The sequence below is a fragment of the Bos mutus genome, chromosome 22 (assembly GCF_027580195.1).
Source record: "Bos mutus isolate GX-2022 chromosome 22, NWIPB_WYAK_1.1, whole genome shotgun sequence".
NCBI classification, from domain to species: Eukaryota; Metazoa; Chordata; class Mammalia; order Artiodactyla; family Bovidae; genus Bos; species Bos mutus.
Genome location: NC_091638.1, coordinates 13,236,062 through 13,262,339, shown reverse-complemented (window position 1 = coordinate 13,262,339; position 26,278 = coordinate 13,236,062). Strand labels below are relative to the sequence as shown.

General features: G+C 43.7%; 1 protein-coding gene across 3 annotated transcripts in view; it reads right to left on the bottom strand.

The window, feature by feature from the left end:
- Positions 1–26,278, bottom strand: part of MYRIP (myosin VIIA and Rab interacting protein) — a 224,861-nt gene that overhangs the window by 109,279 nt on the left and 89,304 nt on the right. For all 3 annotated transcript variants that reach the window (XM_070359165.1, XM_070359163.1, XM_070359164.1), the window contains exon 3: positions 7,003–7,224. In XM_070359165.1, the coding sequence (XP_070215266.1) occupies positions 7,003–7,224 (222 nt within the window). The remainder of the gene's footprint in view (positions 1–7,002; positions 7,225–26,278) is intronic.

Sequence of the window (26,278 nt, the reverse complement as noted above, 5' to 3'; positions counted from 1 at the left end):
TCCCGACCCAAGGATGATGGAACCTGTGTCTCTTAAGTCTCATGCGTTGGCAGGCGGGCTCTTTACCACTAGCATCACCTGGGAAGCTCTGTTCAGGTAACTGGGGAAACACATTCATCCGTTCTGAGTTGTGGTGGACACCCTGGTTTGACTGGACCTTTTTAATTTTTATTTAAAAATTTTCTGACCTCCATGGTTTCCGTTGAGAAATTTGTGGTCACCTGAATTGATTTTCCCTTATAAAAAATATATTGTTTATGTCTGACTGCTTTCAAGATTTTAAATTTTTTCTTTAGTTTTTTAAAGTTTGATTTTTATGTGTCCTGGTGTAGATCTGAATGTATTTGGTTTTCCAAGTCATGTGTTTATTTTTGGGGGCTTCAAGGACATCGTCTGGCAATATTCTCAGAGAATGACCTTTTCTCCTCAAAATCAGCCAGTGAATTTATTTGGTTTTTATTTCCCTTGAGTACCACCCACAAGCCTTATCCAGCAGCTTCTAATTTTCTCCACTCATGCTTACAAAAATCCTCTACTGCAATAAAAAGTGTAGCTGGAATACTTTTATGAGTGTGATGAGAAGTGATGTCCTCGTCACAGGAGGCACCGTTCTCTGGCACACCCACCGGGACTCAGCTCGGCTTCCCAGCTGAACCATCAGAGCTGGAGCCATTAGAGCCAGGGGCTGTGGACCGCAGATGGTTATAGGAAAAGAAATTAAAAGTTTCCTAACCATGGGACCGACACCATGGTGGGCACAAATCATCCTCTCTCTAATCCTTTAGCAACCTGCTAAGCCCAGGGTCATAAATTCCCATTTTTTCAGATGAGGAAAATGATGTTCAAAGATGCTGATAGCAACTGGCTAATAGCCACACAGCTGTTAAGTGCCAGAGCCAGTGTAAATGTGCCAATAAATTTAAAAAATTATTTTAGGCAGCATGGCTTACCTGTAGTAAAGTACACTAATCTTAAGTGTCACAGAGAATGTTTATATGTGTGTTCACACATAAGACCACTTAGTCAACATACAGAACACTGTATTAATAATCACTCCAGATGGCTTGCTGGGTCCCCTCCCATTCAGTAAGCCCTCCTACCCCCAGGGCCCATCACCATCATAGGTCAGTGTGACCATTTCAGAAGTCTACACGAATGGAATCATACAGTACGGGCCACCTGCATCTGTCTTCTTTGGCTCAGCATCACATGGTGTTCATCCATGGTGCTGCGTGTATCAATATCTTCTTCTTTTTCATCGCTGTATAGTATTTTATCATATGACTACATCACATTTATATTCATTCTCTGCTGATAGACTTTGGGGTGGTTTCTAGTTTGGAAGCATTACTAAGAAAGCTGCTGTATCTTTGCATGTTAGTTTTCTGGACATACACACTCTCACAAAGTCAACGGACACACCCCAATTCCATCATGTGGCAGGAAGCTGCCGTTTTGTTCTATTTTGTTTGTTCGCTTTTGCTATAGAAATTATGCTTCCCTTATTTTTAGCCATAGGTGATTTAGGAAGGAAGAATCTTACTGACTTAAATAGGAAGAGGTCTGAGTAAATTTGTAAAGTTCTCTCCAAGCAGTTTCTAATTCTGTTAGGTAGTTAGAATAGGGATAAGGAATCCAAAATGACAGTGGCTAAAAGACAAGGAAGGGAAAAGCCCGCGAAAATAGAACAGAGGAAGGTCAAAGGAAGGTCCGAGGACCAGATTGAGGACTTCAGGTAGAACAGCACTCCTGACTAAGCCCAATTTGCATAGGGCAGGTCCTGGGGGAAGGAAAAAACATATAAAAAGAGGAGCCAAAGGGCTCTCTCTCTCTCTTTTTTTTTTTTAAATTTTATTTTATTTTTAAACTTTACATCTCTCCCCCCAACCCCGCACACTGAGGCACTCTTCTCTTCGTGTCTTTGGATTGACGTGCCCTCACGCCTCAAAGATGGATTTTCCTGCTATCTTCTAAATAAAATCGAGCTGTAACACTGATTTGTCTAAGAGCTATAACATGGTCCGTTCGAGACCTGAGAGGTATAACACGGTCTGTCCAAGACCCGAGAGCTGTGACACGCCGAGGGCTTTATGTCCGTCACTCCAAATCTTCAGTGACGAGACAAAGAACTGAGCAGCATACACTCGCCTGACAATTCCTTCCCGTTGAAACCTTGGAAGTGAGGTGAGAGGGGATCAGTTTTACCTCTTCAGGAAACACATACACCCTCATACCTCCGCACACGTTTCGTCATTTCACACTCTGTTGCTTTACACATTCACATTCCCAGCATCAACCACCAACTACCCTCATTGACCTAAATAACGCGCTTCCTGCCTCAGCCGTATATACCCGTTCTGCTGTCCCCAAAGACACGGTTTCATGACCCTTCAGCGCTTTACCCTTCCTCTCTGCCAAATTCCATCCTTCCTTCAAATCCCTGCTTAAATGAAGCCTTCCCTTTTCTCTCTGGCAAGCTAACAGAATTGTAAATTGATGGGGACATAAATTCTAAATAAATAAACCTACTGTCCACACATTTTATTTATATGAGAATATACAACAAATTTTGTTTTGTCCTGAAGGCAATTTTTAAACATACAGGACACAATTTAATACACAGGACATTTTTAAAAGATGAGAAGCAAATTACTTCTATTTGATAATGACCTAATGACCGTGACATAGGCTACCTACTGAATGGTGTAGTCTTTTCCCCAAAGTTAAGAAATAAAAGCTTAATTGATTAGAAGCAATGCAAAAATGTTAGTGCTTTATGATTGTAACTAAAAGGCACAGCCAACAAAGATTTCTTAAAGGTACTCAGTTTATTTAGAATTCGTTACACTTCCTCAGTGTACAAGGCCATTCCTAGATGTCTCTTGAAGAATCTCAACTTAGAGGTTAAGCAAATCACCTGAAGGACACAGAGTCCCAGAAAATGCAGATGTCTTTATGGGATTTAATTCTGATGAGGCTCTGGAAGCTACTTGACCGGGGAATTGGGGGATGCTGCCCCCAGAACAATTCTTTAGAAAAAAAAAAAAAAAAAGAAATCCTCTTTTCTTAATTATCTCACATCCTCACTTCTACGGGTGTAAACTATAAACCTCTCCAGTTCTTTCCTTACCAATGAATTCCTAAATACTCCCCTGACAGGGCTGCCTTTGAATTACAGAGACCATAATATTCTCTGATGCTTTTACAGTGATTCCGAGAGCAATTCACACCTCAGGCAGGATTCCTAAGAATCCTTATGACAGTACAGCTTACACATTCCAGGGTGAAGCAGCCCATTTATATGGTAAATGCGTTGGCCCTCCCATCAGGCGAGGCTGGATTAGTTTGCCTTCCTTAGGCCACTTGTTCCTGCTCTCAAATGAGAACTCAAGAAATTTAGCAGCAGTCGCTTTTCATCTTGATTTTAAGAGCTGTTTGTAGTCTTCAGAAATGAATACAGCATCATCTTCTATATTGGTTCCTGCTAAACTTAACTGTCTTCATACTGAATACTGCTTTGTCCAAATTTTAGGGCTTAGTTTTCTAGGATCTTTCGAAGAATTTACATTTTGTAAGGTTTTTATAAAGTGAAACAGATGTTCTTCACTCTCTATCCCTCTCTTATGCTGCGGTATCAAATCCTTCTTTTCATTTCTTAAATTGATTTTCTGTGGACTGTTCTGAGGGAACTTCAAATTTTTAACCACTAGGCTTATCCTGGGCTTTCCAGGTAGCTGAGTGTTAAAGAATCCATCTGCCAATGCAGGAGATACAGGAGTAGGTGGGGAAGATAGATCCCTGGGTAGGGAAGATCCCCTGAAAGAGGAAATGGCAACCTGCTCCAGTATTCTTGTCTGAAAAATCCTATGGACAGAGGATGGGCCACAGTCCATGGGGCTGTAAAGAGTCAGACACGACTGAATGAGCATGCAGGCTTATCCGAGGCTTGTGTATGTACTGTATGCATATCTGTGCTTTATAAATAAAAAGAGCAAGATTCCCTCTTCCCTCATGGTTGGGGGGACATAGTCCTGTCAAGAATGCATATCCTGGAGTCAAAGATTTGGTTCTGGATCTTGCTCCCACCGCTACTGGAACAGTAAGATGCCTTGGTAAGCTCAGCATCTACAATTTTAACAGGAGGTGCTATTCACCTCCCAGGACCATAAAGAGGAGAGTGCTGGCATCTAATTAACATTCTTTTCTGGAAATCCACTCTCTACTGCCTGCAGCCTAGATTCAGCCTTACCTTGCCCAAGCTTTCTGGTCTGCCCACTGCTCCCCCTTTCCTTTGTCCAACCTGCCTTTGCTTCCTTGTCCTCCCCTGCCAAACTCCTACCCCATGAAAACCCAGCTCAGGCAACCCTTCCTTTGGGATACCTGTCCTGCTGTTGCTCTAACCACAGTGCCCCTCTCCAACCCTGCCAAAGACCTCACGGCCTCCAGCAGAGCACTGTCCACTCATGGCTGCTCATGTAGTACTGAGATCTGTGTGACTCTTTAACCTTGGCCATTAACACAGGCCTGGGTGCTTGCTGATGGAAAGAGCCAGTGCCTCTGCTTGCTTATCAGAGAAATTTCAGGAAGATAAAAATTTCTGGCTAAGATTCAGCACTTTCACTGCCCTATCATGGCCCGGGTTCAATCCCTGGTCAAGGAACTTGAGATCCTGCAAGCTGCAGTCGAAAGAAAGAAAGAAAGAAAAACGCCAAAAGATCAAAATTTCAGGCTGGCCTCTTCCCCATAATGACTGTCCTGCAACTTATGCAAGGAGGCTTCAGGAAGAAAAGAAAAAAGGGACATTACAAACAAAAGGCATACCAAGAACTTGTACCAAAAAATTATACGACAAACATTAAAAGTGGACATGTGAACAAACAGTTCTCCAGAAAATCAGTGACGAATGGTAAAGAGTTGATTGCTTTGGAACAGGCCTCCTGTGTGGGCTGAACCCAGTAAGCATTTATGGAGGAAATAAATGAAAAATACTTCATTTACCGTGAGATGTGTCTGTGTACATTTCCAGGAACAAGGAGACGCTCTCTTACATAACCAGGTAAAATGATCAATTTCAGGAAATTTAAAATGAACTCAGTACTATTCTGGAGAAGGCGATGGCACCCCACTCCAGTACTCTTGCCTGGAAAATCCCATGGACAGAGGAGCCTGGTAGGCTGCAGTCCATGGGGTCGCTGAGGGTCGGACACAACTGATCGACTTCACTTCCACTTTTCACTTTCCTGCATTGGAGAAGGAAATGGCAACCCACTCCAGTGTTCTTGCCTGGAGAATCCCAGGGACGGGGGAGCCTGGTGGGCTGCCGTCTATGGGGTCGCACGCACAGAGTCGGACACGAGTGAAGTGACTTAGCAGCAGCAGCCCTCACGCCTCGAGAATGAGAATGGATTTTCCTGTTATTATCTAAATAAAAGAGAGCTGTAACATGGAGCTGTAACACTGATTTGTCTAAGAGCTATAACACGGTCTGTCCAAGACCCGAGAGCTGTGACACGCTGAGGGCTTTAATGTCCGTCACTGCAAATCTTTGTTGTGATGAGACAGAACCGAGGAGCATACACTCGCCTGACACTATTAGCTATATAACTTGTAAAGTAAGTAATCCATCATTCATTATTATTAATGTCCCAAAGCTAAAAATTTTAAACTAACCTGCATTTTAATTTGAGTCACACCTGTAGAACCACACCATAGACAGGCCCAGGGTGCTTGACACAGTCATTCATTTCTGATGCAGTCGGTTAATATTACCACACAAAGGTCTCCTCTCCACTCCTAGTGCCTTAATTTTCTGTGAGCAGGACTTTTTACTATTATAATTATTCATGGCTCCATAGTATCTCAAGAACCATATGCCTATGGTAGCTACTGGATAAACAGCTAGTGATTAAACCAATGCACCCAAAATGGGCTTAATTTACACAGGAAAGAACAAGTATGTCATGGGCAGTGGGGAGTAAACTATGGGTCTAAAAAGTGGTCATCGCCACAGCTTCACAGAGCTGCTATCCACTGTTTTATTGGGATTTCACACAATATACATACAGGTGTTTGTCAAGTAATTTGACACATACAGTGTTTTAAAATCCAATTGCTCGATTATGAATATGCTGAAAGAATGTCCCAGTAATACCCTAAGTAAATCATTTCTAAACCAAGACGTGAATTTCAGATTGCATGAGAGGCAGAGAAGCTGATGGTCAAAGTGGATGCGGCACAAAGTGACCCCAAACACCATCTCCCAGCAAGACGCCGGCTTTTGCCAGGTATTTAAAGTCTAAACAGTCCATTGTAAACGAACTGCTTTTGTTTCAAGAAACTGGGCAGGTTTTAAAAACTGTTATTTACCTGAAATTTTTCACATTTGATTCAAGTCAAATATTCCTAAATGTTTCCCATGATGAATTTGGCAGTGCATCCTGTATCAGGCTGAGGGGTTATACAGCTTGTTACTACTGACACATAAATAAACTCTTCTAGGGAAACCTTCAAAATGTAAAAGACTGTCAGCCCACAGGCCATACACACCTGAGGCACTCTGACTTCTCTATCAAACTGAGCCTTAGAAAAATTTCAAGAAGCAAAACCTGCCCCATGGATCTTGGACTTCTTTCCTGGACTGGTTCCAGTGATGGACTTGACTAATATGGAAAAACAGGAAATGAGCTCAACTTTTCCATCTTTTTTGATTTGGGACAATATTCATCCCAAGGCTTCTGGAGATATCCACACAAGACATCATCACAAGATTAACCCAGCAAAGTTCCCAACTTCTCCCTAACATCATCTTCCTTCATGCTCTGATTAAACAAGTTTGGGTGTGTTCTATCTGCATCAGACACACCAAATGTAGAAAACTCCTCGGTAACCCTCCCTTTTCTTACACAGTAATGCCGACCAACCACCCACTGGTGGCCCCACTCGCTTGAAGGAAGATGGTGCCACCGGGGAGCTGAGACCCTGAGGGTGCACTCGGCCACTCACCTTGCCTGCTGGCAGACACAGCAGACCCACACCTTCTCGCGCTTCTGGTAGGAGCAGCAGCCCTTGCAGACGTTGAACTTACAGTCCCCACAGCGGCGCTTGGTGCTGATGAGGAAAGTGAAAGGCGCGCAGCAGCGCATGCAGCAGTGCTCCACGAACTTCTGGTGCTTGGAGAGGATGCTGCACTTGCTGCCTTCTGCGTCCAGCCTCTGCTTCATCTCGCTGGGAGCCAGAGGGCGGTGGGGGGAGAGGGTGAGGAGAAGAGAGACAGCACGTCAGCTCAGGGGCTCCCTCCCTAAAGCGCCCCACCCCGGGCCCCCTGTCTGCCAAGCTACCACGTAGGGTCTTCCTGTAAAACAGTACAACTCAGGAAGTCCAATGGCTTGACATATTATCCAGAGAGGAACCTTAATGGTGGATTAATTGTATGTTCTTCTATATGTCATATTTTCTATAAGAAAGCACAAAACCTTACTACTTATATTTCAGACACCAGATTGAAATATAAGTTATTATAAAACTAAGCACATTAAAAAAGAACCCTTTAGCTTAATTAATGCCTTTTTAAAGGAGCAGAAGATCATTTATGTTAAAACATTAATCCTCACAACAGCCCTGCTGGGAATATGATAAATGCAATCCTGGCCCTCAATATCCCTGGAAACAAGCACCGAGGATTTTAAAAGCTTTCAAATCAATGTAAGTCAATAAAGATTCTCTGGGTGATGGGCTAATCCTGAACACTGGTGACTTGAGAGCTGGATAAAAGTTAACTCCCTTTTTCCAAAGAGCTCATGGGTATTCTGGGCACACAACTGGTTATATTAATGCAAAACTGCACGCACTGTTTTCTTTATACTCTGAGAAGCAAAGGAGAAACCCTGAGAGATAAGGAATCCCCCAAACACACTGAGATACGCAGGATAAAACTGACCGGAAGTAACAAAGTTATTCTGACCTGAAAGGTTTTGATTTTTTTTTTTTTTTTTCTGTTCAAAGATGGACACCCACAGGCAGGAACAGAAAATAATTATATTTTTCCATATCCATTTTGTGATTACACAGTTCATCCCTGATGAATCTATAATGTACGTGCATCATGCTAAGTTGCTTCAGTCATGTCCAACTCTTTTGCAACCCCACAGAATATAGCCCTTCAAGCTCCTCTGTCTATAGGATTCTCCAGGCAAGAATACTGGAGTGGATTGCCATTTCCTCGTCCAGGGGATATTCCTGACCCAGGGATCAAACCCATGTCTCTTACATCTCCTGCATTGGCAGGCAGGTTCTCTATTACTAGCGCCTCCTGAAATATGATGTATGTAGCTAATATTTTCCTTCATTTTGCAATTGTTTTTTCAACTTTTCATATGGTGTGTCTCATCATTTAGAAGTGTTTATTTTTTCTGTAATTAAATCTGTCAGTCTTTTCTTCTATGGCTTCTAAATTTTACATCTTGCTTATTACTTCTCCCACCCTCTACCAACCACTTATCTACTTTCTATTTCTACAAATTTGCCTATTCTGGCTATTTAATATAAATGGAATCATAGCATATATGTTCAAAGTTCATCCATGTCATAGTGTGTATCAGAATTTCATTCCTTTTTTTACTGTCAAGTAATACTCTATTTACAGATATACCATATTTTACTTTTCTATTCATCGACTAATAGACACTGGGGTTGTTTCTACTTTTTGGCTATTTTGAATAATGTTGCTATCAACATTCATGGGCAAGTTTTTGTGTGGACATATATTTTCAACCCCAGGAGTAGAATTACTGGGTCAAAATGTTAAATGATTAAACTTTCAAGAAACCACCAGACAGTTTGGTCGTTCGGCTACTCCTCCTTATATCCTCCTGGCAACCCATGAGGGTTCTGATTTTTCTGCATCCTCATCAATACTTATTACTGTCTGCCTTTTTTATGACAGCCATCCGAGGAGGTTTGAAGTGGTATCTGATCATGCTTCTCATTTGTATTTCCCCAATGAGGAATAATATTAAGCATCTTTTCATGTACTTACTGGCCACTTGCACATATTCTTCGGAGAAAAGTCTATTCAAATCTTTCACTCATTTTAAAATTAGAATATTTGTCTTTTTCATTGTTGTGTTATAAGAGTTCTTTATATATCCTGGATACAAGTCCCTTATCAGATATATGATTTGCAAGTATTTTCCCTTTATTATATTAAACTGTAGATTTCATTAGGATTTTCAGGTGTTTTTAGTACAAAGAAGGGCTGGGCTAGCTCATCACAGCCTGGTACTAGAATTGGACATCTATGTATGGTTTTATAATCTAATTTTTCACTTAACAACAAAACACCGTAAACATCTTTCCATGAAAATTCAAAGAGTATTTACAGCTTTAGCTTTCAGGTGCCCTGGGCTGGCTTACACAGCTGCCAGTACACACACAGGCTGACTACTCTGCATTGCGGTGTCCAATACCCATTTGTAGCTTGAGCACTGGAAGGAGAGAGAGACTATATCAGGCCTGCTGATAATTCTACAGGGTAAAATATATGTATACTTGGCTGAATGGGGGCTTCCCAGGTGGCTCAGTGGTAAAGAATTCTCCTGCCAATGCAGGAGATGCAGGAGACCTCAGTCCAAGCCCTGAGATGGAAAGATCCCCTGGAGGAGGGCATGGCAACCCAGTCCAATAGTCTTGTTTGGAAAATCCCAAGAACAGAGGAGCCTGGTGGGCTATAGTCCATGGGGTCATAAAAGAGTCGGACACGACTGAAGTGACTTAGCATGCATAGTTGGCTGAATAAAATATTTACAGGGAAACAGGACAGAAGGTTTTTCCTTAAGGCATGATGATGTTGTTATCCAGTCCCTCAGATTTAAAACAGAAGATGAGCTAAGTTATCAACACTCTGACCTCTGTAAACAATATAAGAACAGCCTCAGCAACTGACTTTCTTCTACTGACATTTCAAAGACACTAAATTAAATGCGATAAAACATCCAGGAAAGAAAGTCTTGTGGATCAAAAAAAAAAAAAAAAAAAAAAAATTCTGTGAACTCAACGCACAAGATCACTTGAGCTTTATGAGTTTTGATTCCTGATATACAAAATACCGATGGCATTTTAAGAAAATCACTGAGAGTCTAATAATAAAATTTACCAACTCCTCTAAAGTTTGTCCCAAGTAAATCGAGGATTTTTAATCACAGACTTGAAGGAGGAAATAAGAATGTCCTTCTTCTGGATCGTCTCTCCCTTCTCAGATTCTACTACCCTAGAGGACCTCCTGGCAGAAATCCTTAAAGATAATTGTATAGGATAACCTATAGTGACTGAGTGCAGGATCAACCAAGAATCACAAGACCGGGTACCTGCACCGAAATGTCCTGGGAGGGAGCAGGCCCCCAAATGGTCAGCCATGCGGGAAACAGTGATGGGTTTCGTCACAGGCGAGGGTGCAGAGCTGAGCTCAGTTACTACCAAAGACCCTTCCAGCGTTTCTGAGCCTCTACCTTCTGAGCGGCAATACTAATTCCTACTTCATGGAGTTGCCAGATATTTCAAATGAGCAAAGCGGCAATAAGCAAATAGTGCTTATTCATTTGGATCAGCAAGAAATCCGGTAGTCTCAGTGCACGTAACATTTGCTCACACTTGCTTCTGTGTGAAGAAGGCTTTGTGATAGTGTCTGGGCTGGAAGGCTCAGTGTGTACTTGCTGCTTGAGCACTGAGTATGGGTGTGAAGTAGTATCTTAACTGTGGTTTCAGGGTTTTTTGTTTTACTTTTTAGCATCTGAGATCTTAGTTCCCCAACTAGGAATCAAACCCACACCCCCTGCAGTGAAAATGTGGAGTCTTAACCACAGGACTGCCAGGGAAGACCCTAGCCTCTTCTTAATACATCACTCTGTGATGGATATATGAAAAGCTATCAACACTTCATGGTTTCTGGGTTCACCGCCATGCCAATTCTGATTCTCAGCACATGCTGAGACTGCATGCAGGCTCAGTGGGGCTAGAGTGTCATAACTCAGCAGCATCTAGCGTGGGCATAGCAGGGAGAAGTGATGGCATATATGTCACTTGTTTGCTATCAGAAAGACAGTAATTCTAGCCCATAGCTACAACTCTCCATGTTACAGGCACTATTATCTAGATTGCCAAGTATTCACTCAACTCACACTCACTGAGTAGCTAGAATACTATTCTAGTGCGTGTGCATGCCAAGTCGCTTCCGGTGTTTCCGACTCTTTGTGACCCTGTGGACTGTAGCCCGCCAGGCTCCTCTGTCCATGGGATTCTCCAGGTGAGAATACTGGAGTGGTTGCCATGCCCTTATCCAGGGGATCTTCCTGACCCAGGGATTGGACCTGCATCTCCTGTGACTCCTACATTGCAAGCAGACTGCTTATGGTGCAGCCACCAGGGAAACCCATAGTACTGTTCTAGGCACTAGGGATAAAAAGACATAGGTCCCTCCCCTTCATGAAACATGTATTAAAGTAGGGATTCAAATGATTAAAAACTAAAGAAACTATAAAACAATTATAAGTTGTAAGACATTCAATAACAGAACAGCCAGGACTGGGGACGACATGGCAACCTACTTTAGACTGGGTGCTGACAGAAGTCCTCTCTGGGGAGGTGACATTTTAGTTGAGAAGGGGCTAATCCAAGAGAAAAAAAAAAACAGCAGAGGAAAGAGCTTAATGTTGGAGAAAGGGGAGGGAAGATAAGACACAGCCCCTGGAAAAGTGTCTAGATTTTATCCTACGTGCAGTGGGAGGTTAATGAGGCTAGTGAGCAGGAACAGAGCAGGATCCACTCTTCATTGTAATAGCAGCTGCTGTTACCTTAAGGTGGACTTCTCGACAGCCATGCGAGGAAACCTCGCATGAGGGCTGAGCAGTCATCTAGGTAGATGGGTGAGGTCTGGGCCAGGATAGGAGACAGAGAGGGGTGGACAGATGCATGGCACACCTGCTGAAGGATCTGATACAGAGGTGGAGGGAAAGGATGAACCAGGAGCCAGTCTCAGGTTCCCAGCTTTTGCAGCAAGTGAAGCCAGTTATGGATCAAGGGGAGATGACGATGATGGAAGCGTATTTTAGTGAAAACTGTGAGGCATTTAAAGGGATTTGCCACGTGGACAACTGATAGGTATTTGTGCATCTCAGAGGACAGATCTGGGCCAGCTGTGTTCTTCACACACATCTCCATAAATACGGGAATGGATGAGCCACCCTAGGGGAGACAGGGCATCAAGCGGAAAACAAGAGGGCCTAGAAACAAGTCACGGATACCCCAAATGTTTACATTCAGGCTGAAACATTGACAAGGTGAAGCCAGACAAAGAGACTGAGAAAGACACCAAAGGAAGACGTTTCAGAGAGGGAATGGCTGACTGTGTCTGCCATGAGGGTGGAGGAGGGTCCACTGGATCTGGCAACACGGAGGTCAAGGGTGGCCCCAACAAAAGCAATTTCACTGCGGTGGCGGGGTGGTGTGTGGGGGTAGGGCAGGAGTCACTGTCATGGGTGCAGAGTGAACAGGAGGTGAAGCAGTGAATCAATCACTGAATACCTCTGCCAGTAATGTCATAAACGCTTTTAAGAGCCAGGCTCCAGAGGGTGAGCCCAATTGATAGGATAATAACAGTCATGGTCATTTAAAAGTATGTTTTGCTTTTAATATGTCATGGGTAATCTCCCTCTCACTGTGTAATTTCAGGCAGAATCATTCTGCTGCCCCCTGATGGTGTTATCAAAATTCATTCAAGGTTAATAGAGTTCAGCATATCACAGTACGGAAAATAAACACTTAAAGATTCCCTCTGGATGGTAGAGTTAATAGACACACACCAGGTACATGGTGATTACCAGCTCTGCAAGGAAGCAGACCATTTTAAACCAGAACTTTCGATGGTCCCTTTAGCCCCATAAACCAGAGCATCAGGTTTCATATAAGCATTGTCTGTAAGGAGTTGTGGGAGCCCCATCAACCTGAATTTCTGCAGGCAGCTTAGTAAACGGTGGCTGTTGGGGGTGCTGAGGTATGTTGACTCTTCTCCTAATGGCTACAAGTTACTCAGCTCTTCTAAACCTATTTCTTTCTTTCTTCTTTGTCAAAGAAGGATAGCAGCAGTATCCTGAAATGTCTGTTGCAGAAGTTAATGAGAAAAATGTAACTGAGTTGACCAGTAGGTGCCTAAAAAATCAAAGCGACTCCACAGAAGTCTGATGTTATTTCAGTTCAAACCCGCTAAGCTTCTGCCCCACAGCAGGTGCTTAGAAAAGGCTCCCACTTCCCCACTGGATCTTCTGGAATATTTGATGTTTTAAAAAAATATATTTATTTATTTGGTTGCACCTGGTTTTAGTTGCAGCACTCAGGCTCTTTCTTTCTTTCTTTTTTTAACTGTAGCATCCAGTATCTTTAGTTGTGGCATGTAGGATCTACTTCCCTGACCAGGGATCGAACCCAGCCTCCTGCATTTGGAAGGGCAGAGTCTTAGCCAGTGGACCACAGGGAAGTCCCATCTTCAGGAATATTTGACTAAAGGTCATTTGTCAGAAATCAGCTAGCCCATACCAGGTCAGGAAACTAGACGATTTGATTGAAAGTATGGTTTAGACAAAAATTAATGTCTCCAGTCACTTTTAAAAAGAATTAGTGATTTTTAATTTTTTTTTTGTCTCCCAAGGTGGTGAGGGTTGGGATGGTTAAAACCTTCCTGTATCTTGACACATTTTTGCTGGTTACCATCACCATATAAAAAAAATAATGATATTGAAAAATGTGGGCTTACTGAAGAGAGTCATAGTTTATATTTAACATCTTTAGCCTATAATCTATGAAGGGATTTACCATCACAATTCAGAAAAAAATGTTGTAAAATGAATGCACATTTATATAAACCATCTCTGTGGAATCCATGAACGTAAGTAAAAAGAATGGAAACAGACAGTAAGCTCTATGTTTCATAAAATGAGGGAATTCCCACATCCCCCCAGTTTCAAAATAGACTATGGAAGTCGCTTACTGACTTTCATTTGCAATCTGGAGGGAAGATGGTGAAATCAGACACACATCTGTCCTGACCTTGAGCAGACAGAGTTATTGAACAACAAACGAAGGCACCCTGGGGGCATTATAATTCTTTTCTCGAAAAGAAGAATGGCCAGGTCACCAGAGAAGCTGAGACCTTCACGCTCTGGACTCACATCAATATCACAGTATATTAGAGTTTCATTACAAACCCAGGCTGGCTGGGAGCATGTGAAAAAGGAAAACCAAAGGGCATCTAGCTTCCAAGAGGGGTCACACCTCCATGGTGGTAGGCTTGTCGGATCAGATGGGCAATGTCTGGGAGAAACATCCCCACCTGAAGCTGCTTACTGACCCAGCTCACTTACATTCCAGGATCGTCCCCTCACCTCCAAACAGCCCCAGCTGCGTCTGCCTTCCTAAACTTCATGATGGCTTGGGGCAGGACCCTCCTGGGTCTTCACAGAGCCAGTTTTTCACTCATTATCTTCACAACTCAGGAAAGTAGGGTGGGCAATCATACTTTCCACCTCCTCCTTAATAGCTATGAATGACTTCTCTCTTTTTCTTCTCAGGAAGAATGGAGGTGCAGGGGCTGAGAATCAGGGAGGCTGAGAGACAATGTTCTAGATATTAATAAAAAAATAAATAATAGAAAATAAAGCAACCTCTCCTTTCCACCAAACTTGCCTCTTTATTGGCTTTACAGCCACCTGGGCCCACTTTCACTAACAGAGTTTGGCTCCCAACGTGAGGCCACGCTCTCGTGATATCTGGCTCCCGCGAGTTTTCCTTAGTAGAGCTGCTGCCATCATGATGCCCTGGGGCAGCCGTGAGAAGAACCTTGCTCGTGGTTCACTGACCCCAGGAGAAGGATTTAGGGGGGCATTCCTAGCAGCGGCTGAAACCGATTCAGGGATTCTCCCTGTTTCTTCCATGCTGGGCACTGACCGCCAACGGCATGTGAGCTTATCCTTGGTGGAACGGAAAGATGCCTCTGGACGAGCTGACGAGCTCCAAGACCAAGTCCACCGGTGTGCTCCTGGCTAACTTCTCTTTTGAGCATGAAGTGCTATTTGGGCTTTCTGCCAGCTGGTTCCGACATGTGTCTGATGTTGAAGCCTGTCTGTGAGCAGAGTGTCCTTTGGGTATTTCTGCCATTGGTTCTGACGTGCATTTGACGTTGAGGGTCGTTTGTGAGGACGGGCTGCTATTTGGGCATTTTGCCCATTGGTTCTGACCTGTGTCTACCCTTGGTTTGTGACTATGACATTCTATCTCGGTGTTTTTGTGAGTCGGTTCTGTCATATCTACTTGGAGGACCCTTTGTGTTGGGAAGTGTTTATTTGGGACTCCTTATTGGTCATTATTTTGGGGGATTTGTGATAGTCCTGTCTTCTGGTGTGTGTGTGTTCCATTTATGTGATTGGTATTCTCGTTGCCTTTTGTAAACTGGGAAATTCAGGCTCAGTTCATTAAGAAAAGTTTACCTACACAACTATGACTGAGAAAAAGGAAGATTTAAAACAAGCAAACAAACAAAAACCATTGTGTGGCCAGCAGTATTCTTCAGACTCCAGAGAAAATTGGTTAAGATAAAAACTCTTTTGAAACTCCAAAACTGGTTCTTTTTACATATGTAGTTAGAGACAGCTAGTTTGATAAAATACGGTTTTCTGAGAGACCCGAGAGAACAAAAATCTGGCTAGGAGAAAGCTTGACGTTAACTCTTACCATGTGCTTGAGATAACAGACACAGCCCACTCTGCCCAAGACTTCAGTCTTGGGTTAATCAGTAGAACTTTGAAAGATGTTTGGGTTCATATACCCACATTTTATACCACACTGAAGAGAAATTGTGTTATGAGAAAAATGTATGTTATAGATTACGGAATATGTTCTTAAGTTTGCCAATCAGAGAATGCTGATATAACACATAGTTCAATGACTTGTCTCTTGGTTTTGTTAAGATATTTGAAAGGTTAAAAATTGTAATATGTAAAAATGATAAGGGAAGCATTTCAGTGTGTAAAGCAAGTAGGCTATGTGTTGGTGAGAGAAAGTATAAAAAAACTAAAGTATTTTTGCTGAGGAGTAAAACAATAATTTTAGCTTCAGCTGGTTCTGGGTGAGAAAAAAAGGGACAAATTAATATGGAGAAAGTGATAAAAGATTTATATATAAAAAAAGAAACTCTGAGAAAAGAACTTTGCACTTTAAGATAGATTGAATTTAATTAGATAAATCAATTTTGCTATTACTAAATTGATACAAGACTGAGTTTGGGTTTCTCTCTGTTAAGAGAACAAAGGTTTTCTAAATGAATGAGGATTATTTGGTGTATTAAATTATATGGAAAACATGGTCAAATGATAAACATTCTTAGGTTATATTGTATGGGTAAATATCATTAATATAAGTGTTCTAGAAGTTGTATGATGTTTCTAAAGTTTGAATATGTACAACATAGTACAATATGGTACTATGTTGTCAGTCATATTTCTAGTCACAAATTGTCTAGTGAAGTTGTCGCAGAGTGTAACTTAACCACTTATGATGTGTAGCACTGCCGGCTCTAAGTCTCCTGCTTGAAGCACGTGTACGTGTGTATGACAATCGGGTATAACTGATAAAACGTATACTATCAAACGTTTCCCCGTCAGCACACCTCTGTACTGGTGTGTTACATCTGATCAGGTTTCTCCCAATGTGAATAACTAAGTCAATACATAATAGAAACAAACAGTAAGCCTAGCACTGAGGGACATGAACAGACCCAGAGCAGGCAACTGAACCACTCTGGCAATGTTGAAAAAATATATTGATTGTCAGTGCTTTCTATGGAAAGATGTGCTATTAAAGGGGGAAAATGATGAAAGAAATTTTCACATGTTGAGGCATGGGGAAATCATCCTGGCTTATACATGATTTAATGTGACATTTAGGCTAACCAAAACAGGCTGTTTGTGGCCTATTAGAAAAACATCTATTTCTGCTTTATTGACTATGCCAAAGCTTTTGACTGTGTGGATCACAATAAACTGTGGAAAATTCTGAAAGAGGTGGGAATACCAGACCACCTGACCTGCCTCTTGAAAAACCTATATGCAGGTCAGGAAGCAACAGTTAGAACTGGACATGGAACAACAGACTGGTTCCAAATAGGAAAAGGAGTACGTCAAGGCTGTATATTGTTGCCCTGCTTATTTAACTTACATGCAGAGTACATCAGAAGAAACGCTGGGCTGGAAGAAGCACAAGCTGGAATCAAGATCTGGGAGAAATATCAGTAACCTCAGATATGCAGATGACACCACCCTTATGGCAGAAAGTGAAGAGGAACTAAAAGGCCTCTTGATGAAGGTGAAAGAGGAGAGTGAAAAAGTTGGCTTAAAGCTCAACATTCAGAAAACTAAGATCACCGCATCTGGTCCCATCACTTCATGGCAAATAGATGGGGAAACAGTGTCAGACTTTATTTTTTGGGGCTCCAAAATCACTGCAGATGGTGACTGCAGCCATGGAATTAAAAGATGCTTACTCCTTGGAAGGAAAGTTATGACCAACCTAGACAGCATATTCAAAAGCAGAGACATTACTTTGCCAACAAAGGTCCATCTAGTCAAGGCTATGGTTTTTCCAGTGGTCATGTATGGATGTGAGAGTTGGACTGTGAAGAAAGCTGAGTGCTGAAGAACCGATGTTTTTGAACTGTGGTGTTGGAGAAGACTCTTGAGAGTCCCTTGGACTGCAAGAAGATCCAACCAGTCCATTCTAAAGGAGATCAGTCCTGGGTGTTCATTGGAAGGACTAATGCTGAAGCTGAAACTCCAATACTTTGGCCACCTCATGCGAAGAGTTGACTCATTGGAAAAGACTCTGATGCTGGGAGGGATTGGGGGAGGAGGAGAAGGGGACGATAGAGGATGAGATGGCTGGATGGCATCATCGACTCGATGGACATGAGTTTGAGTGATGGACAGGGAGTTGGTGATGGACAGGGAGGCCTGGTGTGCTGTGAGTCATGGGGTCGCAAAGAGTCAGACACGACTGAGTGACTGAACTGAACTGAAACATAAATTGTTTATCTGCTTTAACCATTTTGGGGGAAATAACACATTCAGAGAATAATCCAAAACTACATCTTGATTATTATCCTCATTGTAATATGTCTACTAATTTTCACATGTTTGTCCAGGTACTATGACAAAGTAATCACAGAAAGAGGTGTTTTCATAATACAAAATACTGATGCTAAGCTTGAAACTCAAGATTATTTCCAACTCTGTGTCCATTCCCCAAATTATGCAGGACTATGCCCCACTTTGGCAGGAAGGATCCATAGCAGTTTTTGCCCTATTCCCTCAAAGATTTGGGGAAAACTTGGAACAGTCATGGAACTAACACCAAGTTCCTGTAAAAAGTTTATGATTAACCTCTCTATCCAACACTTTATTCCCTTTCTGGTTCTGCACCTGTCCCTCCTCAAGACTGAGGAGTATCAAAGAAAGGGTGGATTTGAAATGGAGTGGGGGTTCCGCAGCTGCGGAGCCTATAGGCTGCGGAATAGCTGGAAACTGACGGCGTGCTGCGGCTGAACATGGCTTTCTCAGTCGGATTGGTCGGTTGCCTGTTGGGCCCCATCAGTAGGTCAGCGGGGCTGCTGGGTGGCAGGTGGCTCCAGGGTTCCCGGGCCTGGCTGGGGCTCCCCGACACCCGGAGACTCCCCGCCATTCAGCAGACCAGGGGCAGGATGAGCGGGAACGAGTATCAGCCAAGCAAAAATTAAAAAAAAAAAAAAAAAATGAAATGGAGTGGGACCCTATGGTCCTTCCCCTCCATGTTCTCCACTTGCCTTTTGTCTATGGAAAAACTTAAGCCAAAGAATAAGTTTAATCAGAGAAGTGAGAAAATGCAAAGCCAAAGCAAAGCAGTCAAGATTCAATAATAATAGTCTAGTCATTAAGCAAAGTTAGGAACCTTTAGTTCCTTCTCAAAGGCTATAGATAATAGTCTAAGTCATATCCTTGGAGCTGTACTGTGAATATTGAAACCCCCACCAGGTGGAAGAAGTTAAGTACGTGATGACCAGACTATAGCCATGACATAAGCTGCCACTGAGTCTGCACCCTGGCCCAACCCCCACGCCAATCCGTTTGCCGGCCTCCAAAAGAAAGCAAACTTCCCTTTCCAACAACTTTGCCTCTTTATTGGCTTTTGAGTGGTAAGTTGTTGAATTCCACTTTTGGTAACAGTATGTACTATATTTTAATATTTTGAAGCCATTGGTAGGTTAACCTGACCTATCCAGGCTCACTGACCATTGTGTGCTGGGCAGATTGACAAGATAGCTGTGCCTGCTGTTTACACTGGACAGAGGAACATAACTGAAGTGAGACAACCTGGAAATAGGGTGACCATGTAGAAGTCCTAATCCATGTGCCTCCAGATCTCATCATATTATGAACTATGTATGAGAAAATATATACAAAGTAAATAGGCTATTAACATCATTACTAGACCACATCTATAAGTCCTGATTTCAGGTAGTTTCACTCATTAATATGGCTTCATTTCATTAACTCATGGGCTTCATAAGTAAATATTTATACATCTGAATGTGAAGTAAGTTTATGGAAATAAAAAACCACTTTTATATCTTTACATATTAGGAACTAGCCTGAGGTTTTATTTTTCAGATGGTTCCCTTTACTTAGATTTTAAGTCGCTGCATGAGAATGCCTTAAGGCTGTAGCTTTTGAGATTTCACATTTTATGTATTTAATTGTTTTTTTTGCCTAAAAGTGCTTCTAACATTGGAGTGGGGATTGTTTATCTTCCCCACGCCCCAGAATTTCTACTTTCTTGCTTTTAGTTCTGTCAGTAAAGGTTGGTTCATTAAACAAAAAAGGGAGAGCACTCCGGGCAGAAACTGCAGCCGCCTTCAGCTGCTGCAGTGCTTTGCCTCCCCTGAGCGTAATCACAGGCAGGTGTCTGGGCACGCACAGGAGGCCTGGGCGCGCACGGCGGGAGTGACACTGTCCCTGCAAGGAGAGGGGCGGCGGAGGGTAAGCTCACGGCCTGGCTATAATCTTGGGGCTACATTAAGGTCAGACATGTGTTAATTTTCTCCCATTCTCAGCAGTCTAAGACACTGAACCCAGAAAAAAAAAAAAAAACCAAACCATGATTGATGGCAAGCATGGGCGTTGCAGAGAAGGAGGGACAGAAGGAGGAAAGGGAAGACAACCACTCAGTCTTCTGTCCTTCACTGACAGAACACTGACTTTGAGCTGAGCCACTGCCTCCTAGAATCAAGACCGGGCTTCCCAGCACCCCTGGCAGCTACGTGGGGCTGTGTGACTAAGTTCTGGCCTGTGAGATAAAAGTGGAAGGACGTGTGGTACCCAGGGTGCTTAGAGGGAGCTCACTCAGCCAGGAGGGGTCTCTCTGTGGTTTTCTGCGATTCCTCCCCATCTCACTCTGCGTTCATGACAGCACAAGCTCTAGCCACCAACTCCATCTGTGATTTGACCTTGGGAACCTGTGTGGATCAAAAACAAAGGCTCTTGGGTCCTCATGATGTGGAGGAGCCACCACAGTAGTTCTGAACCCACTGCTGCATTTCTTCTATGTGAGAAAGAAACACCCTGTTTCATCACTGCATATCTATTGGTCTTTTGGGTTTTTCCCTTATAGACAGATTGACCTGAATCTGAGAAAGGAGGGCAGGGCCAGGTGTCAAGCAGAGTGAGGGCCAAAATGGGGAGGGGAGGCTGAGTGATGAGGCTGAGAGCGGCAGGACTCTGGGCGGGTCGGGATGAAAAGGAAAGCGGGATGACGCAAGTCCATAGTGAAGACCATGCATCGCCACAGTGGTGACAGGCCCAGGGGAAGGATGTCAGCTTGAAGTCACCCCACTGGGCTGGGGGCCCAAGACAAAGCACAGTGTTGTATGTAGAAACAGGCCAAACCCACCACCGCATGGGGCTGAATGTGAGGATGGTCTAAAACTGACCCAGACACATGGGCAGCTTTGTTTTCAAGAGCCTCTGATACCTCCTAGCTCACCGTTCACAAGGGGTTGCTCTGTCCTCCTCCTGGAACCAGAGGGAAGCATGGTGGCCTGTCCATCAGGAGCATCAGTTCATGGGCCTCTGGGGTCTGTCACTGGTCACTGCTACTTGTCACCTCTCTGACTCGCTCCTTCTTGAATGTGCAGAGTGGCCAGAGTTCCTCTGCCTTGATTCTCCTCCCCTCCAGGCACTGGATGCCAGAGGTATTTCAACCATCACCTTGGCAGCCGCTTCCTGAGGCCAGCTTCCCGTGAGTCCCTGGTGGCCAAACTCCTCACGTCTCGGCACTCCTTTTTCTCCTTGGCCTTGCTGTCCAGCAGAATTCCCAGAAAGCCCCCGTCTCTGTTCTTCAAAACCACCACACTGTCCCGTTCCCACTAGCGTCTCCCTGCCTGGACATATAGCTCCCTTGACTGGTTTGCCCTTAAATGGCTGGCAATCTTCCCAGGACTCTTCTCCTTTGCAATCTTTCCTTCCTAGTTGCCAGGATAATGTTCCCTTTCCTATGCTCATCCTCCCTTGGATGAAGAAAGGAAAATCATCTTTATTGAGAAAGTGCTGTGTGAAGAGCACAGGCCTGGCATCAGGAAGCCCAAGAGAGAATCCTGAGCCAGTATTTCGGTTCTCTGACCTCAGTTTTACTCCTCTGTAACATGGTGCCAATAAGGTTCACCTCACAGAACTGTTGCAAGGACTAGAAATACACATTCATAGCACTTGTACATCATGGGCATGTGATAAAATCACTTGCCATTTTTTAAAATCACTGTAATGATATTTGTAGCATCAGTATGACCTTTTAATGGGACCCCTGAGAAAGGCAGTTTTTCTAGGACATGGCATCTCCAGTGATGTGAGGGATTTCTGATCTCAGGAGACAGTCCTGTCAGTCCAGAAGACCTATATCCCCTTGAAGCCCATCTCAGATTGTATCTCAGCAGGGCTACTCAGGAAGCCCTGGGCCATCCTCCACCGTGGTGACCTTGCACAGGACAAGGGTCCAGCTGGCTCCACACGGGGGCTGTGCAGCTCTGAGCTCCCATCTGCATGACACCACAGCTCGTGACCCTGCTGGAAGCCTCACCCCAGCAAGGAGCCCCTGTGCTGCTACTTCTTCCCCTTCCATCCCACCCTTCCATCGCCTTGGCTTCCCTACAGTGAGTCCTGCCACCCCACTCCCAGTCCTGGGGCCAGGACGGGCAGCAGGAGCTTCCAGCAAGGAGACAGAAAAGGCTCAGGAAGAAGACTGACTGGGTGGAGTCTCCGCCGGAAACATCTGCCCACGTCTGCATCTCTGAAGGCCACCAGCTCCTATCTTCTTGTTTCCCTGTGCTCAGATGAGAGGCAAAACCGACCGCAGAGAATCTGAAATTCTGTCCACTGCTCATTCCCTTAATAATACTGCGGGGGGTGGGTGTTGCTGGAATAAGTGTGTTTTCTGGCTGTGGAACTGTCAGACCTCCTGAGGTTGCGTGTTCGCATGGAGAGCTGTGATGCCAGCTGTCCTGCAGGGTCCGGCTGTAATTACCAACACCGCTGAAGAGCTTTCTTCCCAGCTCTGCTTTCAACCCATGCGCCTTTGTGTCTGAGCCACCTCTTCATTCTGGAGTCACAGTGACAGTCCATTCCCTACCTACCCACACCTTCCTACTGCACTCCCCTGTTTATCTACAGAGAAAACTGAGGCCAAAGTGGGACTCAAAGCCTGGCTAAGCCAGAGAACAGGGTCTGAAATTGAATACACAAAAGCCTATTTGGGGAAGAAAGACAGTATTAGTTTCATGGCCTGCAGAGCCTTCAGGTATACATTTCTGTTTCAATAATATGGTAAAATGTGTATCCTGAAGCCTACATCTAAATTTATCCATCACTTTAACATTTTTACAGAATAAGCTCTTCCCTGTTGACATTTCTATCCTTTGCTTTTATAAATGAATCTTACATAATTTATGTGGCCCTTTATTAAGCATACATGGAGATGCTACTTGGTGACATATAATATCCTAAATGCGAGGTGATTCAGACCTAAAAGGAGAGAATCATGAGGTAGATAATAGGGAGCAAGAGAACTCTACTTGAAGGCCCTTCTGAGGGTGGAACTGAGCAAGGAGAGCTGGAAAAGTCTAAAATGGCATTTTTGAGGACCTGTGTGATGGTTAATCTTAGATGGCAACTTGCTGGGTCACCGGGTACCCAGATACTTGGTAAAACACATCTTGATGTCACTATCAAAGTACTTTTATAACATCTGAATCAGTAGCCTTTGGGTAATGTAGATTCCATAATGTAGGGGGGTAGGCCTCATCCAATTAGTTGGGTTTATCTTTAATTTTTATTTTATATTGGGATATAGTTGATTTACTATGTTGTGTTTCCAGTGTCCAGCAAAGTGATTCAGTTATTCATATACATATGAATTCTTCAGATTCTTTTCCCTTATATTTCATTCCCTTCTATATTACAGAGTATTGAGTAGAGTTCCCTGTACCAAGCAGTAGGTCCTTGTTGATTATCTGTTTTATATAATAGTGTATATACATTAATCAGTTGGATTTTTAACGAAAAGACTGACCTTCCATGGAGGAGAGGGAGTTCTGCTAGTAGACTGGATTTGGACTTGAGCTGTAACTCTTCCCTGGGTCTCCAGCCTGCCAGCCCACCCTGCAGATTTTCTATTTACCAAGTCCCTATGGCGTGCTGTGATTCATGGGGTCGCAAAGAGTCGGACATGACTGAGTGACTGATCTGATCTGATCTATAGTTATGTGAGTCTCTTCCTTAAACTCTCTCTTTCTCTACACACACAAAACACACACTACACATCATTCTGGTCCTGTTTCTCTGGAGAACCTATCCTCCTACGGCAAGGAGTCATGTTAGGCTTCCTAGGCATCTTACCAGCATGAGCAGGAGAAACCAAGGTCCGTGCAGGTTGAACTTAACCTTCTCTCGTCTCAGAGTCAATGAGGGATTGAGAGAGGGTTTGAACCCAGGTCAGGAAGACTAAAGGGAACAGGACACCTGGCTAGGCTGGGAGAGTTCCTGTACCTTTGCCTCTCTATACCTTCCCTCCCTTGAGGATCCCCTGTTTTAAAAATGGCTCTCTGTGCATATTTTTGAAACATTTAAACAAATGCAGAATCAGAGGACAGCCTGCTCAGTAGCTCATAGAGGAACGCTGGCTGGCCAAGGCCTCAGGGCTATTATCTCAAGATGAATTGTCCCCTGACAGCTGATCAGGTCTATTTTGAAACTGCTTTCTCCATGGCTGGATGCATTAGCTTGAGACAGAATTCTGCCAAAAATAGAGGCTGCCGCTGTCTCCAAGTGACCCAGAAGGGTACACCAATATGAGTTATTTCTCCAAAGCAAACAGATTTTCCTGAAACATGTGCTGAGGCCATACACACACGCAGAGGAGAAACTGGCTCTCGCATGCACACGTTCCCCACTCCACTGGTACGTAAGGGAGACCACCATGGTGATTTTCCACTCAAGCACACGGCTGTTCTCATGACTCAGATAGAACCCACAGTGAGTGCAGACGCTAGACAGTGCCTGCTGCACGTGTACGACATTCCGGAGTTACCCTGTTAGTCTTCAGACTGATGGGGTAGCATGATTCATGTTTACCAGGAAACCTTCTAGGAAGGGTGGGTGCTCAGTCACATCTCCCTCAGGTGAGTTCGTGGATGTCATCTCCTGGGGGCCTCAGGTTTAACCTGTTTCAGATTGTTGCTCTGTCCCTGCAGAGCTGCTCTCACCACAGGCTTGCTGAGCTCAGTGGAGGCCTCCTCCATCTTCCCCAACTGCTAAAGCCACAGAGATCTTCTTGATCTGGCTTCTCCTTACGTAGCATAGTCAGCCCAGGTTCTACACATTCGTGATCCTAAGTAGAAAATAATCTGACATCTATCTTCTTGTCTCCATCTTTGCCGTCACCACCCACGCCCAGTCTAATCCAGTCTCATCTCCCCTGGGACCAGGGCAACAGCCTCTTTCTGAACTGGAGACCCTTCCTAATCTTCCCCTGATTTCCATCTCTAAACTACAGCAAAGGAGGACCTTTTAAAAGTGAAAATCTGATTGGGTCACCCACCTGCTTAACATATGTTCACAGATTTCAGTTTTTCTCAAGATATACTAGGAGCCCACATGGCCTGTTGCCTCCAAACACACCCCCTCCCCTGATGCTCTAAACACACCACCTGTTCAATTTCTGGCTGTTCTTTGAAAACGCCTTGGTCTTGCCTTTTCTGAGGCGTTTCCATATGATCTCTCATCTTGAAAGCTCCTCTCGCCAGCGTTCACTCAGCCCAAGTCCATTCGCTCTTCGCCATTTCCCCACTGAAGGCCTTCCCTTATCCTTCAGAGTGAACTAAGTCTTCTTGTAATTCTCTCTCATAGCACTTGTCTCCTTGACAGACGTTTCACAATTTCTAATTATAAATGTATGTATGTGCATTATATTTTAGTGTATTTGGTTTGTTTCACCACTGTAGACTCCATTGCAAAGGAGATTTGCAAACTATTGCATGATATTACACCTACTATGTTGTAAAATATAGTGGAGATACTCAGCAGATGAGCACGATGTGTGTCCAACACGAGCGGCATGCTCAAACCTGGGCCATTAGGCACGAGGAGCTACACCGCTATGCTCCCATCACAAAATTCTTCATTTGGATGCCCATGAAGTCAAATCATATTGTTTCAAATCACTTGCCTATGAAGCCTGTTTTCTACATTTTAATACTCTCATCTGTATAGTTTTGAAAACCATGATCGTTCTGACTTATTAATTTCATGCATCTGCTTTGACATTGGAGCCATGAACAAAGAGAGAGTGTACTGGCCAATGAGGCCAGAGAATGGACATACTTAATTATAGAAATAACACCTGATGCTAAAATGAGGTCTGAGATATAAACAAGTGTTATTTCATGCATTGAATAAGTATTGACTTGATACTGACTCTCTCATAGCACAGGATCAGGTACTATGGGTCACAGAGTTGGCTTAGTAAGACAGGAGCCTGCGATGTACAGGAGCAGACAAACAGGGAAGACCCAAAACAAGGCGGGGGAGTGGGAAGAAGCAGGATGTGGACGACCTGGCTTGAGCCTAACACAAGGCAGATAGCCCCCAGTGGAGCTCTGACCCTC